Source organism: Leishmania mexicana, chromosome 28, assembly GCF_000234665.1.
Source record: "Leishmania mexicana MHOM/GT/2001/U1103 complete genome, chromosome 28".
Classification (NCBI taxonomy): domain Eukaryota; phylum Euglenozoa; class Kinetoplastea; order Trypanosomatida; family Trypanosomatidae; genus Leishmania; species Leishmania mexicana.
Genome location: NC_018332.1, coordinates 808,947 through 825,261, shown reverse-complemented (window position 1 = coordinate 825,261; position 16,315 = coordinate 808,947). Strand labels below are relative to the sequence as shown.

The 16,315-nt window shown below is 53.6% G+C and overlaps 5 protein-coding genes across 5 annotated transcripts; 1 reads left to right on the top strand and 4 right to left on the bottom strand.

The window, feature by feature from the left end:
- Positions 1-61: 61 nt before the first annotated feature.
- On the bottom strand, positions 62-1,567 carry LMXM_28_2140 (putative A/G-specific adenine glycosylase; the record flags this gene model as incomplete). The annotated part of the gene is made up of 1 exon (XM_003877008.1): positions 62-1,567. One exon carries the CDS (start codon positions 1,565-1,567, stop codon positions 62-64), a length of 1,506 nt encoding a protein of 501 aa, XP_003877057.1.
- Positions 1,568-2,252: 685 nt separating this feature from the next.
- On the bottom strand, positions 2,253-2,525 carry LMXM_28_2130 (Dynein light chain LC6, flagellar outer arm,putative; the record flags this gene model as incomplete). Its single annotated transcript, XM_003877007.1, has 1 exon — positions 2,253-2,525. One exon carries the CDS (start codon positions 2,523-2,525, stop codon positions 2,253-2,255), a length of 273 nt encoding a protein of 90 aa, XP_003877056.1.
- Positions 2,526-5,693: 3,168 nt separating this feature from the next.
- Positions 5,694-7,847, bottom strand: LMXM_28_2120 (putative cullin 2; the record flags this gene model as incomplete). The annotated part of the gene is made up of 1 exon (XM_003877006.1): positions 5,694-7,847. The coding sequence occupies one exon, from the start codon at positions 7,845-7,847 to the stop codon at positions 5,694-5,696; it is 2,154 nt and encodes a 717-aa protein (XP_003877055.1).
- Positions 7,848-8,943: 1,096 nt separating this feature from the next.
- LMXM_28_2110 (conserved hypothetical protein) lies at positions 8,944-11,244 on the bottom strand (the record flags this gene model as incomplete). Its single annotated transcript, XM_003877005.1, has 1 exon — positions 8,944-11,244. The coding sequence occupies one exon, from the start codon at positions 11,242-11,244 to the stop codon at positions 8,944-8,946; it is 2,301 nt and encodes a 766-aa protein (XP_003877054.1).
- A 3,945-nt stretch (positions 11,245-15,189) lies between these two features.
- Positions 15,190-16,239, top strand: LMXM_28_2100 (glycerophosphoryl diester phosphodiesterase,putative; the record flags this gene model as incomplete). The annotated part of the gene is made up of 1 exon (XM_003877004.1): positions 15,190-16,239. One exon carries the CDS (start codon positions 15,190-15,192, stop codon positions 16,237-16,239), a length of 1,050 nt encoding a protein of 349 aa, XP_003877053.1.
- Between the last annotated feature and the right edge of the window lie 76 nt (positions 16,240-16,315).

The following is a 16,315-nucleotide window of genomic DNA, read 5'->3' as shown; positions in this document are numbered from 1 at the left end:
GATGCTTGTTTCAAATCCGGGTGTATGCGTTGAACCGATCGGATGGTCTTCGAGGACGTGTTTAAGAGTGCGTCTGCTCTCCCCTCGCCACCTTCTTGTGCGGGGACAAGGCGTCAGAACTCTCCTGGATAGCTCGCTTCCCAGTTCTACTGGCGCGCACTTCCTTGACCTCTACAGAAAATACCTTCTGGAGCACTTTCAGCATTAGGCGACTCGGTGCGTTCTCCCTCAGGTCCGCCTCCGACATTAGAAAGATGCGTGCAGCTGCAGGGAGTTCGTCGCAGCAGTCGCCCGCGCAGTGGTCATCCATCACCTCTGCGACCCTCTTGATCAGGGCGGCTCCATCGGCATCAGGGGGCCATTGGACGTGAACAATCTCTACATCCATGACAATGTGGCTGAATATGTGGCGAACGCTTCCACACAGCCTGACAAGTGTCGGTCTCGCCCTCGCTTTCCACGTCAGCACGCTCAGTGGGTGCTTCAGCAAAGGCACGACGGCCTCCTCGTCATCTGCTGCGGATGCGTTCACGGTAGGGAACTCGAGCATGCCGCCCAGCAGCCCGTTAGCTGGACGCCGAACGACTACAAAACGCCTGGCGTCACCAGTTCGACTCCCCGACACCTCGTGCACAACACAAAGCTCGCGTGCGCTGCGCTTCGCCATTTTCGCTGCACGAACCGGGATGACACCCTCGATCGCCTCAATATCGCCTCCCCGTAGCAGCGAGCTGGCGCAGCAAAACCGCTGTAAGGGACATGAGGCGCAGAGCGGCGCTCCACTCGGGCGACACACCGACGCACCCAGCTCCATCAGTCCTTGATTCAAAGCGCTCGGGTCTTGGCAAACCACTGCGGAGGTGGTGGGTGAGTTGCCTATGAGCTGCTGTCCCCACGCCGCTGCCTTTTTGACATTCGCCGGAACTTTAGGATCAAAATCTCGCTCACCGCGGAGACGACTCAGGACGCGTATCACATTACCGTCCACAGAGCACACAGGTTCACCGAAGCACATTGAGGCGATGGCAGCCGATGTGTATGGACCTATCCCAGGGACTTTCAAGAGTTCCTCCTGGGAAGACGGCATACAAGACGACCCGGTTGCCTCCCTCTCCCTGGACCGCTCGAGGAGGTACTTCGCACCTTTGCGTAGGTAAATAGCTCGACGATAGTACCCCATACCTGCCCACACAGATTTCACCTCGTCCTCCGTTGACGCTGCGAGCGCCTCAATCGACGGAAACTTCTTCATCCACGCAGCGTAGTACGGTATGACGGTTTCCATGCGTGTCTGCTGCGACATTACTTCGGACACCCACACCTGGTATGAATCATAACGTGCCGTGGTAGCACTTGTACAGTGCTTTTCCCCGTCGACCGCTCCGCTTAAGTCACCGCTGCCACGAGGGAGCGTTTGCCGCCATGGGAGGTCTTGGCGCTGGTGCTGCCGCCACCACGCGATAACCTCCTCTTGAACAGAGCGGTAGTACTCGTGCGTGGCGAAGCTGCCAAGTGGTGTGAGCCACTCGCCACGCATGCTCTGCTTACAAGCGGATCCGCGGGACATGGATACACCTATTCCAGCTGCCTCTGTCAGCCTCTGCTTTCTGCATTTTTTTACCTTTTCGTCGACAGGGGAGAAGAGGTGAAGAAGTGAGTAGGTGGAAGCGAGAAGAAATAGACGAGTATGAGTCACAGCACAAGAAAGGGAAAAAAGCATGACGGCACACTCCCCGTCCATCACATTCCCTTTCTGAGCAACCCCTGATGCCACACGCGGAGTGCCTTGCGCCAAAAAAAAAGCATCTCGCCGGGTTCAAAGTAGGCCTCTTCTTTTGAAGTTAGCTGGTCGCTGTGCCCCTAAGCACACACAACACAGGAGACACCACAGGCGTGACAAGACAGGTTTTCCGGTGCCGCACATGAGCACTGTCTCCAATGCACTCGCCTCCTTTGTTCTTTTTCGCGTGGGGATTGACTGCCCGCGCGTGGCGCACGTGTAATCCACGCAGAAAGACACAGACACCAGGACACACTGGTTTACATCATTCATGCCTCTTTATGCAAGGGATAGAAAATTTGCCAAAGCAGTACCACGTGCGGCCATGAACGAGCTGCAAAAAGGTCGCACGTGGCTCGCGGTCACCGACATGTCACACGAAGCAGCTTCACTTCGCGGGCATCGCTGGCATTGGCAACACACTCCACGTGTGTGGTGTGTGTGTGTGCACTACGTCCTTCGTCGAAAATCACTAAGACGACTTGAAAAGCAGAACACCGGTTTGGCCAACGTAGAAGTACACGTAGTTACCCTCTTCGTGCGTGACAAAGCTACCAAAGTTCCGACCAACAAAGCAGTTCCACGTCGGGCCATACTTTTTTTCGAACTCCTTTCGAATAAAGCTGGCTAGCTCTTGCGCATTTCGCAGTTTCGCGAGCCCCTCCTGGGCACAGAAAATGGCAAAGTTCTCCATCTCCTTAGGCATCTCGGATAGCTTCACCGTCGCGCCAGGCACTTGCGTCATTTTTCTTTCGAAGAGGTTGAAGAAAAGGCACTTCCGTTTGCCTCTGCTTGCCTGACCTCTCAACGAGTGCTGTGACACGGTTTCGGGAGTAGTATTGAGCCTGAGAGACCACAACAGGTGTCACGGTAGGCAGATTGTGGAAGAAGCAGGATGTCGGCGAGGGAGAGGGAATGCCTGCTCAAGAAGGGAGGGGTATTACGAGCTCCAACAAGGTCGGTACGCTGACGTGTATGCATGAGTGGGAAGAGGCAGAGAAAGGGTTCACCAGAAAGAGAGCAATACATAAAAGAGAAGGGCGGAGGTATCTGATGAGGTTTGGATAGACACCAACCAGAACAAATCCGACGTTTTTTTTTCAGCGTAGAAGTCGGGTCATTGAGAACGCCTGCCAGACCTCCTGCAAGCGGCAGCTGCTACACTGCGAATGAGTAATCGCCCGTGAACAGCCCCCTCGAAGGACTCGACATCTGACAACCGGAAACGAGCGAGCACGGTGACAGTCCTTCGCGTCCCATCCGACTTTCCCTTGGCTCGTCGCTAGCGAGTTGAAAGTGCACCGCATTCTTCCTCTCTGTACCGTTTTTTGTCTCGATAGTGCTGATTGCAGCCTAGCGCTATGATGTGCTCCAGTAACTGAGCATTCGACACTAAGGTGAGTCCAGGGCCTCGCCCCACATCAGAGACGTAATAGCAAAACGAGCTGTGCTATTTCTTCCCCTTCGACACAGCTGAGCAAGTAGTGAAGACTGCGTGCCGCTCTTTACCCCGCACAGCCAGACCCTACACATCAGCTTTGTTCCACTGCACTTGATTACGTTCCTTACCTAAAGTCCATTGTCCCTGATAACATGGGTGACACCTCAGCGTGGCATCAGGATCCAGTACCCACTCTCTCTGTGGGGAAGCCAAGCAGCCCCTATTCCTGCCACTGCACAGCCACCTCTGGTGGCGACAGGGTCAGGCGCGCATGACGTAGGGAGGTCAGAGCGACGCATCGCTGCCGATGTCCGCGGTCCTGTCCTGGACGGCGTGGCGTCGGGGCGGCCTGCCACCGCGCACGCGCTAGCACGACCCACTGGATGAGCAGAGTGTCGGCATGACTCGAACGCGCCCCACCCGGCCCTCACTGCCCACTGGCGGGGTAAGGCTGGGGCACCCCGAGAGGGATGCCCTGGGCGATGGCCGGGATAATGCGCGCGGCTGTGGGGCGACCTGCGGGGCGGGGGTGGGCAAGGCTCGAGGCAGAAGCCATGCACCGATGACCGGGTCTGGGCATTGCTGCGCCTCGTGTGCCCACGGCTGCCTCGCGCCGCGCGACGGGGCCTGTGACCGGCCGGGCTGCGATGCGCTCAGCTCATGTTGTGTGGCGGCATATCCATGTGCTTCCTCCAACGTGTTCATGGTTGAACGAACAGGTCAGCAAACAGGCGCATACACAACCGCAGTTCTCCTGCCTCTGCCACACGTCAGCTATGTCGAGGAGCCCGGCCCACCAACACCGCTTGGCGTCGTTCTGCCCATTCCAACGCCACTGCATGCAGCGCAGGCTAGGTTCATGGTCACCCTCAACATCACCGCAACGCAGCACAAGCAGAAAAGGAGTAGGTGAAGGGGTAGATTTGTCGAATCGCCGACACAATTCGTAGTGAGCTGGTCCAAACGTGGCCGTGGACGCGTGTCTCTTCCACACGGCGCCAGGCCAAAATCGTCCGTCAGCACCAAAAGACCACAACCGTACCCGAGGCCAGGCCCCCGGTTATCGGCTTCCTCACAGAATGGGTATTGCACCCTGACACTGCGGTGAGGTGGCCGCCATCATCAGAGACGAGAGAAGGGGTCAAAGAACGAATACAATGCGGTGACTTTTTGAGAAGAGCAACGGCTTTAGTGATTCTTCTGTGATGTTTCGCTAGACCACAGCGAGATTGTGGGCTGCGTAATGCTACCTGCCTTGTGCACCCACGGAAAGGAACGACGACGCACCATGGTACAGTGTGTGGATCCAACACATCGCGCTAAAAAAAACGATGAGCCCCCAGCCAAGTGGTGAGAAACGTCTGAGCGCAGAAAGTGGAAGACGAAAAGGGGAAAACGAAGAAGGAAGAGGCGTTGCGTTCTAGCAAGTAAATGCTGGCACAGAAGAAGGTGTCGCGCACAGCCATATGGTCGCGTGGGAAAGAGGGGACACACGCACCTGTGGAACGATGGCCACGGGTAAGCGAGTCTGCGATGCCGCGTGCAGAGGAGGTGGTGCGTATGCCACTAAGGGAGACCACTCCCGCTCATTATTCCACTGGATCCTCCAGTGTTGATTTCCGTTTGGGAACAATAAGTGGAGCGCTCACAACACGTTGCCATGACAAACAAGCAAGCAAACAAAACACGCACACACACAAGGATGTGACGACGTTAGGTATACGCAGACGTTGGTGTTGTCTCCACAACCCAGAGAACGATTAGGTGGTTTGTGCTGTATCTGGAGATCAGAGAGCAAGATTCAAAGGAATCCGGCGAGGATGCGGGAAGTGTTGCATGCATAAGTGAAAGAGGGGGGTGGCAGTAGCTGAAAAGAGCGTGCGCGTGAAGGGAGCTTGCCTCAGGAGGACAGCGTCGGGTCACCTAGCACCCACATAGCACTCTTGATTCGCTGTCGCGAGGGCAGAGGAAAGCATCGGCAAACCATCTCACTGCCACGATTGCCTCAGTGGGTGAGGAAGCGCTCAACACAACGTCGCAGGACCGCCCGGCCTCTGTTTGCTTTCTGCCTCTTGTGGCGCCGTTTGTCGGCACCAGCATCTCCTTTTCTTTGGTAATCACTGGAAAACTGTTCACAGTAACGAGTAGAAGAATCCAATAGATGCCATTCAATCACAGTAGCACTGCGCAACAATGGGAACGATGGCAACAGTAGTTTCAGGCAAGGAGCAAACGAATTGGGGGAGAACGCAGAGTCGCAGTCCTCCGCTCCCGCCATGGCGGCAATAGACGAAGTGGGAAAAAAGGTGCCAACCCAACAGAGCGCAGGAGTTCGTCGAAACCTCACCAATCCTTTTCACACAAAAGGGAAAAGTGGTTTGCCGCAGCACCCTGCACTCTCCACGAGCATCTCAGCTGCTGCCAAGGCTACGTGCGTGGCACTGAGATTCATGGACCCGGTAGCCCCCGCTCCTACGGCGAGTATACGAACTTGCGCTCAGAGTCATCTCGGACAAGAAGACCGCGCTCAATGAGCTTTTCCAGTACGCGCTTCAGCTCGCCGCGCGAAACAATGAGAGGCTGCATCGCAGAGGTGAGAAATGTCATCAGCTCCTCGGCCGTCTTCGAGCCGCTTTGCTTCAGCGTATGCACAACTTGGCTCTCCATCTTTTGAGGATTTGCCTTTGCCGCGCTCTGAAACGTGCGCTGCTCGTGAGATTTGACAACGGCGCGGTGAGCGAAGCTGTGAAACTCCAACGGCATCACGTTGATCACGTCATCAATCGAGCTATCACATGGGCCAAGCGATACGATGGAGCTCGGTTCCATTGCTCCCGAAAGCTTGAGAACTGTGGCACTTACCAACGGGTTCAAGGCAAAGGCGCACTCCACCTCCGATACTTGGAGGGATTCGCATAGCTCTTGCACTGTACACTGCGATTTCACGTTGAAGTGATCAATGATGCACATTTGCAAGAACGACACCTTCAACTGAACCGAGTCCCCCGTCGCAGTCGACCCTGCTGGCCGGAGCATCCGTATCACGGCGGAGGAGTAGGGCGCCGAAAACTCGATCCTTTGCCCATGCCGCCGCGTGCTGCAGATGCGCTGTGCTTCTTCGATCTGACGCAGTAGGGAATCAGATACACCGGAACTCGCCAGAGTGTGCGGAAGGCTCGGCCAAGTTCCTCTCGAGAGCAAAGCGGGATTCACCTTCACCCCATTCACGCTCGAAGCGCCGACGTAGATGCTCTGCGTGGTGGTCGCCTTCAGCATACTTCGGCAGCAGAAGAGGATAGGGCTCTGTTTAATCTGCACCAGCTGCTCCATCGAACGCTGCTCTCTCGCCTCGTCATAGTGGTGCAGGAGCAGTCGCTTGGCGAGATGCTTCTGGTAAGAGACAAGGAAGACATCCTTTGCGGCGTTTTCAGCGTCCGGCAAAAAGTAATACACGCTCACCACATCCTCGAGACGAAGCTTCGTGGAGCCTGTGTTCCCCAGAATTGCATTGGAGAAGACTGCCAGGCGGTCAGCAAGTTTTTTGTAGTTAAAGGAACGCAGACTCGTAAAGCCGCACCGCAGCCCATCGTCCATCGCCTCCAGCATGCAGCCGTTGTAGTCGAAAATCGTCATGACGACATCGCGGTACTTTCGAATAATAGAAGCAAAGCACTCGATAACGGCGGCGTACACGTCAGTGCCTTCGCCTGCAGCGCGTACTGCTCCAGTCAGCGCAGTAGATGTGTGCTGCCCTACGCTCTCCTTGAACATTCCTTCCATGAGAGGTGCGCCCTTACACTTGCTCCACCACAGAAGGTGGAACACCGTCTGCAGTTTCTCGTCTGTCTCGCGTTGACCAATCGAACCAAGCCACTGAGAAAGCCTGCCGCATTCGAAGGCAGATATGCGATCGTCCACCAATGTTTCCACCAGCCGATCCACAGCGTGGTCCTTGGAAGTGAGGAACGTTTCTGCGCGCTTCACCTCCTCCTCAATTAGCTCCAGACACAGCTTTGCATAGGTGAAGAGATCAGAGTCAACGACACCGCGGACTTTGGACCAACAGTAATCGCACATGTCGCGAATGTAGTCCACCTCTACTACACTTCGATAGTAGTTTGAATCGGGAAGCATCGACAGTTCGTCTTTGATTTCCACGGCAAAAGATAGGTCCGGAGCACCGTGGCCGGCACGCTCGTCTGCAAGAAGCGCACGCAGCTCTTTGCGGAGCTGGGAAACCATCCTCGGTGTCAGCACTACGCTTGACCACTTCCTCAAAGCAATGTCTTCCGTTCTGTCCAATGGATTGTCCTCTAAACCTAGCAGAGACCATTTGTCGGCGAGCGACGAAAAGACGGTTTTGATGTTGACGACAGCTACCAGAAAAGAACGCCATGAGCGGACATACGTCTGAATGGTGGAGCCGTTGCTACCCTGAGAGAAACCAGGCATCACGTTGTTAAGCAAGTGCTTCTCAAAAATCGCACCTTGAAGGGAGTACACAGCCATGATCTGTTGGCCCTCCCAAATTTCCTTCCCGTTTACCTTCACCAAAGGCGTATTGCTGCACGGATGTGAGATAAGATGGTAAACGAGGACGTAAGCATCCATCACGGTGTTGCACATGTCTTGTGCAGCGCCATCGCCTCTAAAAGTCGTTTCCCACTGCAAAATGCTACCACACCTGCTCGCTACCTCTTTCCACAAATTGGGGAAGTCAAAAGGCACGGAAACTGAATCGATCAAAAGATCGTTCAGTGAGTGCTCGAGCTCCCGACAGCAGCTCATGCCTTTAATGAGCGGTTGAAAAAAGGCGATTTACGGCACAGGGGCAACCCTACCTTCGCTTTCACGTGAATGTGGAGGCGTGAGTGGCACACGACAAAAGAGCCACAGAAGGAGAGAAAAGTAAAGATTTTTTTTCAACGGGTCCATGCAGATACACAACATGACCTCAACGCATCTCCGCCCGCCCGGTCACAGGCCCCGTCGCGCGGCGCGAGGCAGCCGTGGGCACACGAGGCGCAGCAATGCCCAGACCCGGTCATCGGTGCATGGCTTCTGCCTCGAGCCTTGCCCACCCCCGCCCCGCAGGTCGCCCCACAGCCGCGCGCATTATCCCGGCCATCGCCCAGGGCATCCCTCCCGGGGTGGCCCAGCCTTACCCCGCCAGTGGGCAGTGAGGGCCGGGTGGGGCGCGTTCGAGTCATGCCGACACTCTGCCCATCCAGTGGGTCGTGCAAGCGCGTGCGCGGTGGCAGGCCCCTCCGACGCCACGCCGTCCAGGACAGGACCGCGGACATCGGCAGCGATGCGTCGCTCTGACCTCCCTACGTCATGCGCGCCTGACCCTGTCGCCACCAGAGGTGGCTGTGCAGTGGCAGGAATAGGGGCTGCTTGGCTTCCCCAGAGAGAGAGTGGGTACTGGATCCTGATACCACGCTGAGGTGTCACCCATCACGATGAAGTACCCACGAAAGAGTTTCTACAAATCACGGTTTGCTTGGGTGAGGATGTTCTATCCTGTGATGAGACTTGGTGCTAGGTGCAGGTAAATCGTTCATGGTTGACCAAGAAACAGTCCGCGATCCACGAGCTTTTCATTTTTCGTTGTTTTTCTGATCACCACGCTAAAACCAAAAAGGGGGCACAGCAATTGTCGAAAACAAGAATAAAAAGTGCAAACGACAGGAAAGTAAAAGCCATGGTGTTGACGATACGCTTAAGGGATAAATGAAAAACAATTGTCCTCGCTACGCTCCACGTATTCACGCTCAACAAGTTTCTCAAGTACCTTCTTAATGTCCCTTCGCTGCACCGATAGCTTACCCAATGAAGCAGAAACTTTACCAATTATGACATCCAGTGAGAGTGGGCCTAGTTCTTTCAGTAGCCGCATCACAGCGCCTTCAATCGATAAAACATGAGATTTTTCTCCGCGCAGAAAAATGCTGTTCTTCTCTGGATTACTCTGCTGAGACCCCAGCTCTATGTAGCGGAGGTCGTACATTTTCTCCTCACCACTCTGTAGAGCAAAAATGTTTGGATCCAGATCGAACACATGTTGTGCTGTTTCCTGCAGCAACCCAGTTTGTACAAAAGGCATCAACGCTCGCTTGCATTCCACGAGACTTGTGCGGGTTTGAGAGCACAGCTCGTCAGCGGACCACTCTTTCATTTTGTTCATTACGAGCAGGTAACGCATCTGCAGGAGTGAAACCAGGAGCAAAAACGATGCGGCCTTGTTTGAAACGCTCATTCTCACACGAGCACCAGAGTGCTCCAGTGAAAAAAGCAGCTTGCGCCCATTTTGCAGTGCAGAGTAAGCGTAGATGTCGTGAGAAATGACAGACTGCAATTCAAGGGGAACAGAAGTGCGGTCCATATCCGGAGAGCGACGCGACTCTCCCCACGCGAACGCCGTTAATATGTATGGCTTCACCAGCAGCTGCTGCACTCGTTCTGCTCTTTCCGAGTCGTTTCGGCGGGCGTCGTTAAGCATGCGCATGCAATTGAAAATGAAACCAAAGTTCTTGTCCTTGATGAGAAGACTCGACAGCATACTCTCCTCACGCACCGCGATTTCGCTTTGCTTTCCAGTGCCAAAAATATTTGTCAAGAGACGCTCTTGCAAAAAGCGAGTGTAAGACAGGTGAAATACATCCTTTCTTGAGCACAGACGGTAAATAACGGCGATCCAGTTATTCGTTCGACGCAGTTCATCAATGGGCATGGTCTTGATTTCGTCAGCTGCGTATTTGGCGAGACGCTTCGCAATTTTCGCTGCATTGTCCTCAGTAGTACCTGGCCTTTCGAGTGCTGCTAAATTGGCCTGAATTCCGTCGTAAACAGCCCGAATGAGACGTGGTTGGTGACCAAAAATACCGGAAATCGTCATCTCAAATGTTTGCTGAGCCTTCTTCAAAATTCGCAAAATGGACGATGCCTCAGATGAATCACTTGTCTTCTTGAGCTCCCGATCAGCGTACTCGGAAACCGTTTCTGTCAGCAAATCCTCCATCCACGACTCCTCTGCGCCACCGCCGAGTAAATCATAGAGAGCCGACAATGATTTCTTGCACGACAACGGATCGTTACCATCAGATGGATCAATGCACTTTTTGCAGAAAGGCAAAAGATAGTTTTTCTCCTCGTGAATGAGAATTCGCAAAACAGATTCGCTCACTTGGTCGTACGAAGATCGAATCAGGAAGCAGCGTGCTAATACGTCCTCTTTTCTCACGGCCTTGACGCACTGATTGATGTACTCAACAACACCAAGCGCTTTGAACCCCGATCTTTTTGCGCAATAGAAGGACGCAAGACTTTTCAGATACGTTTCTTCGACCACTGAGGAATACAGGGTCAGTCGGACGTCAGTAGAGCATCCAAGATTGAGCGAAAAGCGCTTGACGCTCTCCATTTCGCCTACGCTGGTCGGGCCGCCTGATCGGACACGGCAGACAATTTCGTTCACCTTCGCTCTGAATGACTCCTTTAACTCGGAAGTCAGAATAACATCCATCCACAAGTGACCGACAACAATTTCCGTAGGCTGAATAATGTGCTCAGCTGGCAGGCCTCTCTTTTGCCAGGTCCAGTGAAGGTACGTGAAAATCGACTTCACGACATTCCCTCCTGCTGTGTACTTTTCATATGCGTCCAAGTATGACAAGATGGAATCTTTCTGTATCGTCGACTTTACGTTGTTGACTTGCTTTTTCAGCAACTCACGCAGAAGGTAGTAAACAACAAGTACTTGGGTGCTTTCCACTGTTTCACCAACAACAGGTGTAGAGTTGCTGCCTCGAACAAGGGCAGGATAGTTTGAGCACTGGTACGCAGTCAAGTTGTAGACCAGCCCATGTGCTTCACATATCTGGCTAATGAGTTTGTTGTAGTCCTTGCATAGGTTTTGGGACGGACGCTTTTTGAACTTTTGAAATGCAGTATTGCAGACCCCGGCAACCTCTTTCCAAAGAGGAGGAAATGAGTTCCGAATCCTACTCTCTTGATCAGCCATGCTCATATACCAAAACTGAGACTTGTTGGAATATACTTTTCAACAAAATAATGTGTAAATAGATGTTCGGAGTGCGCGGGGCTGCCTCGGAATCAAGGGCGCCAAAGCATGATGACCAGGAAGCAGAGAGTGAATCGAAAACAAAAGCGTGCATGGAATTGCATGAAATAGAAAGAGCAAAGCACATAGCGGTGGAAAATAAAAGGTTCATGATTTTTTAGCACGCAAAGAGACCCATGGTCACGCCAATCGCTCTAGACCAGGGGCTTACCTCTCCGTATTGCAGTACGAAGTGGTCCTCTTTATATATATATATATATATATTAGTTTACTCAGACTCAAAGAAACATGTCGGGAAGAATAAACTGTAAAGTTCAAAGATACTGGTACTAATTATCACGCACTTCCGTCTTCCAATGACTGAGCCATGTGATATTTTTGCAGACGAAATCAGCGGAACAAACGCCTATCCAACCAAAATCGTAGCTAGTGGCAGTTAGCGCTTCCCCGAGTGTCTTGGATTGGCCCGCCTCGTGAACTTCGAGGGGCGCGCATCCTCGGGGTACTCTGAAACCCAACCGCGTGCATGATAAAGCATTCTAGTGGCTCTTACCCATTTACTGAGATACTGCCCGAAGCCTCAACGCACGTGCACGTATATCGCAGTGCTCAAACTCCTCAACAGCTTCCACATCGCTCCTCCCAGTCTGAAAGAACCAGCCGGTTCTTTCTATACAGCACTTGGCAAACTTGGTCCTTTGAGCTCATGGTACGCCGCATGCTCTCTCTTCCCCTGCCTTCTGATACTCTACCAGTGATTTTCTGCGAAACACCACTCCCACCACTCATCCCAGCAAAGGACCGAAAATCTCCCTTGGCACCTCGTCATCGCCACCCCCCGCACTCCACACAAATCCAAAACATCCAAAACTCTCGCCACACATCGTGTGCACGCTGTCGCTCGGTACCTCCTGCGAAGCCATGAAGAAAACTTTGCTACCGCTTGCTTTTTCGATCATGCGCTCTTACCCCCCCCCTTCAGCACCTCAACCCTCGCCGGGTTTCCCGTGCCCCTCGTTGGAAGCGCGCGCCCTCGCCCCGGGGGCCAAACTGGCCGCCAGGGGCTCTTTCCAAGCGCCCAAAACCACAACGATAAAAAAAATGCCGGGCGGGCACAAGAACGCAGCCCCAACGAATGGAAACCAACACCAAAGCGGAAGGGGTCTTTTTTGCCTTTTCCGGCCCCCCAAAAAAAACGCCGCTACCCGCCCCGCCGGGGCAACCGACGGCCCAGCGCCACAAGCCCACCAACGGCCGCCCCAACCCACCGAAAAAAAAAAACACCCCCACACAAGGTCCCCCCAGCCCCAACCCTAAACAAAATTATTGCATCTTGCCAAAGTCTCTTTCTAACAACGCGAAAGGCCTGCGGTTTACCAGCGCCCCGTTGGCCCAGCAAAGGGGGTTTCGCCACCGCGAAAAGAGCCCGAGCCCGCCAAAGGAAAGCCCGTACTTTTCCCTTTCAAACGTCTAAAAAGAGCTTTTTCTCCTTTCACTTTTTCTCCGCCACTTCTGCCTTTCTCCGCCCCCCCTTTCCAAGTCCAAAACCTGTTCAGCAAAACAGCCTCCCGGAAAAGGCTCCTTAACAACAAGTGCTAAAAAGCCCTGCACGAAGAAACACCCCTTTCCACGACACAAAAGCTTCACGTTTCACAAAGCCCCCGGCGAGAGCAAGGTCAGGAAAAAAACCCGGGTCAGCAGAAAACCTTGTCCTTTAAATTCCCCCCATTTTTTTCTCCCAAATGTGTGGCGCTTTCGAACACAAACACCACGAACTTTACTCAAGAAATCAAAAAGCACCCCAGGCATCACCAACACAACGCCGCGCCAACAAAAAATATTTTTATCTCCGCCACAAACCTTATTTTTAGCAACCCCACTAACTTCTTAAAGGCGATGGCGTCGGCCGCCAAATACCCCTTTAAGGACCCTTTCCGTGCTCTTTACACCCCCGAAAGCCCCCCCCACCACAAGAAACACAACACCACAACCCTTGAAAAACCCCATCCCAGTGAAAACAAGTAACGGCCATATTATGCCCCATCATCGCGTGCCTGCGACCCAAAAAAGCCACGTTTGCCAGGGCGTTATCGCCCGTGGCCATGGCAGGGTCAGGCGCGCATGACGTAGGGAGGTCAGAGCGACGCATCGCTGCCGATGTCCGCGGTCCTGTCCTGGACGGCGTGGCGTCGGGGCGGCCTGCCACCGCGCACGCGCTTGCACGACCCACTGGATGGGCAGAGTGTCGGCATGACTCGAACGCGCCCCACCCGGCCCTCGCTGCCCACTGGCGGGGTAAGGCTGGGGCACCCCGAGAGGGATGCCCTGGGCGATGGCCGGGATAATGCGCGCGGCTGTGGGGCGACCTGCGGGGCGGGGGTGGGCAAGGCTCGAGGCAGAAGCCATGCACCGATGACCGGGTCTGGGCATTGCTGCGCCTCGTGTGCCCACGGCTGCCTCGCGCCGCGCGACGGGGCCTGTGACCGGGCGGGTGGGGAAGCGTTTAGGTTTTTTGTACGGAAAGCGTTTTTTCGTGGTGGCGTGGGGTTTCTCTGCGCTGGAAAGCGAATTTGTGTTGTGAGTGTTGTGTTGTAGAGGTTGGTTTGTGGTGGCGTCTCTGGGCGTTTTGAAAAAAGTGTGGTGGCTCAGGTGTGTGCGCCTTTTCTGGGGTTGGTTTGTCAAAGGGTTTTTTTTTGGGACGGGTTAGGGAAAGCAAAGGGGACCAAAGGTGAGCGCCGCGGAGGGTGTGGAATGGAAGGTGGTGTTGGAGGCGTGAAAGGGCCATGACGAGTCGATGCAGTTTTCTTCTCTAATAGTTGTTTTTCGGGCTTTGGGATAATACGGATTGGTGTGCCATTTGCTGTGTCCAAGCTATGTGGTTTGTTTGCCTCGGGATGCGGGGTGGGGCGGTGTCTCGTGATGGGAAATTTTATTCACGGATGGGGAATTCTGTGACAAACAATGTTGGGGAGTTCTTTTACGTTGCTGGCTGAACTCAAGAGTAATGATTGGAGGTGATCATTTGATGTTGTCAGAACCGCACGCGAGGTGGGGTGTTGGAAAAGGGGTGTTTTTATGGATTTTTTTTTCTTGTACCAGGCGGCCCCTTTTCGCGGAGGCTTAACTCAAGGTTGGCGCGGGGGGTCGTGGGAGAGCTTCGGGGGGGGGTTATGATATCAGCGATGAGTTGCTTGCTCTTTAATGTTTGCATGGGGGTTTCCAATGCTTTTTTTTCTGCGTTCCCTGCTTGGGAACGCTGAGCGACTGGCAAAGTCGACTTGGAGTGACTTTCCAGTTTGTGAAGGGTTTTCTGTGTGTCAGGGCGTGAAGTGATGAGCTCTTCGTCTTTCTCGGTGGTTTACCCCCGTTGAATTAGGTTGGAGGAGGAGGCTGAAGACCTGTTAGACTGCTGCACCTTTTCTGTTTCCTGCCTTTTTCTCGCTCACTTTTCATGTGCGGGCCTTGGGTTGGTGCAGCGCGTCAGTGCGCCACCGGTATCTCCTGGCACACAATTTGGATGGGGATGGAGGTGTGTTTTGCTCACACCTATCAAGGCTTCAATCGTGATCTATGAGAAACGTTTAGTTTTTGGTAATTCCAAAAAAACAAGGTGCAAGTAATCGTCCTGTGGTCGCTGATGTAAGGAGCGTCAAGTGCGGCAAGGCGGCGTGGAAGCTGCCCTTGCGAACGGACAGTGGCTGCTTTTGGGATTCTCCGTCAAGCCTTGATTGTTGGCAGTGTCTTTTTGTTCTGTTGTTTCCGGACCTTTCATCTCAGTGGCGCACTGCATAGTGACTTCCTACTCACTGCTCATCCCTTTCGTTGTTTCACATGTCTGCTTGCTGGTGTGTCTCTGGGAAGTAGCTGACACTCTGGGAGGCTCCGATGCGCTTGCTTTCAACCGTTGTCCTGTCAGCTGGAGCCTATATCGCTGCCTCTATTTGCCTCCTCCAGATGGCAATACGTAGCAAGAGGCGGAAATTACTCTTGAAAAGAAACTTTCCCTACCCTATAACCAAGATTGCTCACCGCGGTGGTTCCCTCTTGGGTCCGGAAAACACAATGTACGCATTTATGCAGGCTGCCGAGGTTGGGCTTTGTGACATGATCGAGCTGGATGTCGTGGAATCGAAGGATGGGCAAATCGTCGTGTGCCATGACCGCACACTTGAGCGCACATGCGGCCCAGAGTACGCGGGGGTGGCGATTTCAGATTTGGTGGTCGGCAAGAACCCTTCCAAAACACTTCCTCAATGTAAGAGAACTATTGAGTTGGAGTTTGCCACTCGCGGCATCAAGCAGTACGAGGGGCCTGACAGCGTCCCCGTTGATGATACCACCAGAATTTGCCTCTTAAGTGAAGTGTTCAAGATGTTCCCTTCTATGCCGCTGCACATTGACATCAAGGATGAAAGCAAAGATTTTGTCGCTGTAGTCTTAAACCTGCTTGCCGCGCACGGACGCGAAGGTATCACCATCGTGGGAAGCAGCCGGCCGAAGAACCGACAGTTCATCAACGAGTACTTTGCGGAGAGAGATCCTGAAATTCGGAAACGGTACCGGATTTTTGGAGGACCTCACGATTTTTTCCGGACGTACCTCCTTTTTTACACGGGGCTACTGCCGTACTTCCCCGTAAACTATGATGTTTTCTCGATTCCGGTTTTTACAAGCACCATGAAGAAGGATGCCGAAAGGAAATATGGAAGAATCGTCGCAGCCGTGGCTGCATTTCTTTTCTCTTCACCATTACTGTGGAGGTACCTCCAGAGCCGAGGGGTCGCTGTGATTGGGTGGAACCTCAACGACGGAGTTGACATTTTGCAAGGAATTCAGTGGCCCCTAAACGGTTTGATGTCTGACGATCCCATCAAACTCCGCCAGGTAATAAACGCGAACAAGAAAGTAGCCCGGTTGAACGTGCTAGTCAGCTAGTTTCTCTCTTTTCCAACTTGACAGCGTTTGCACCTTAAATACCACTTCAATCCCACAATATTTACGGTGAGGGCGA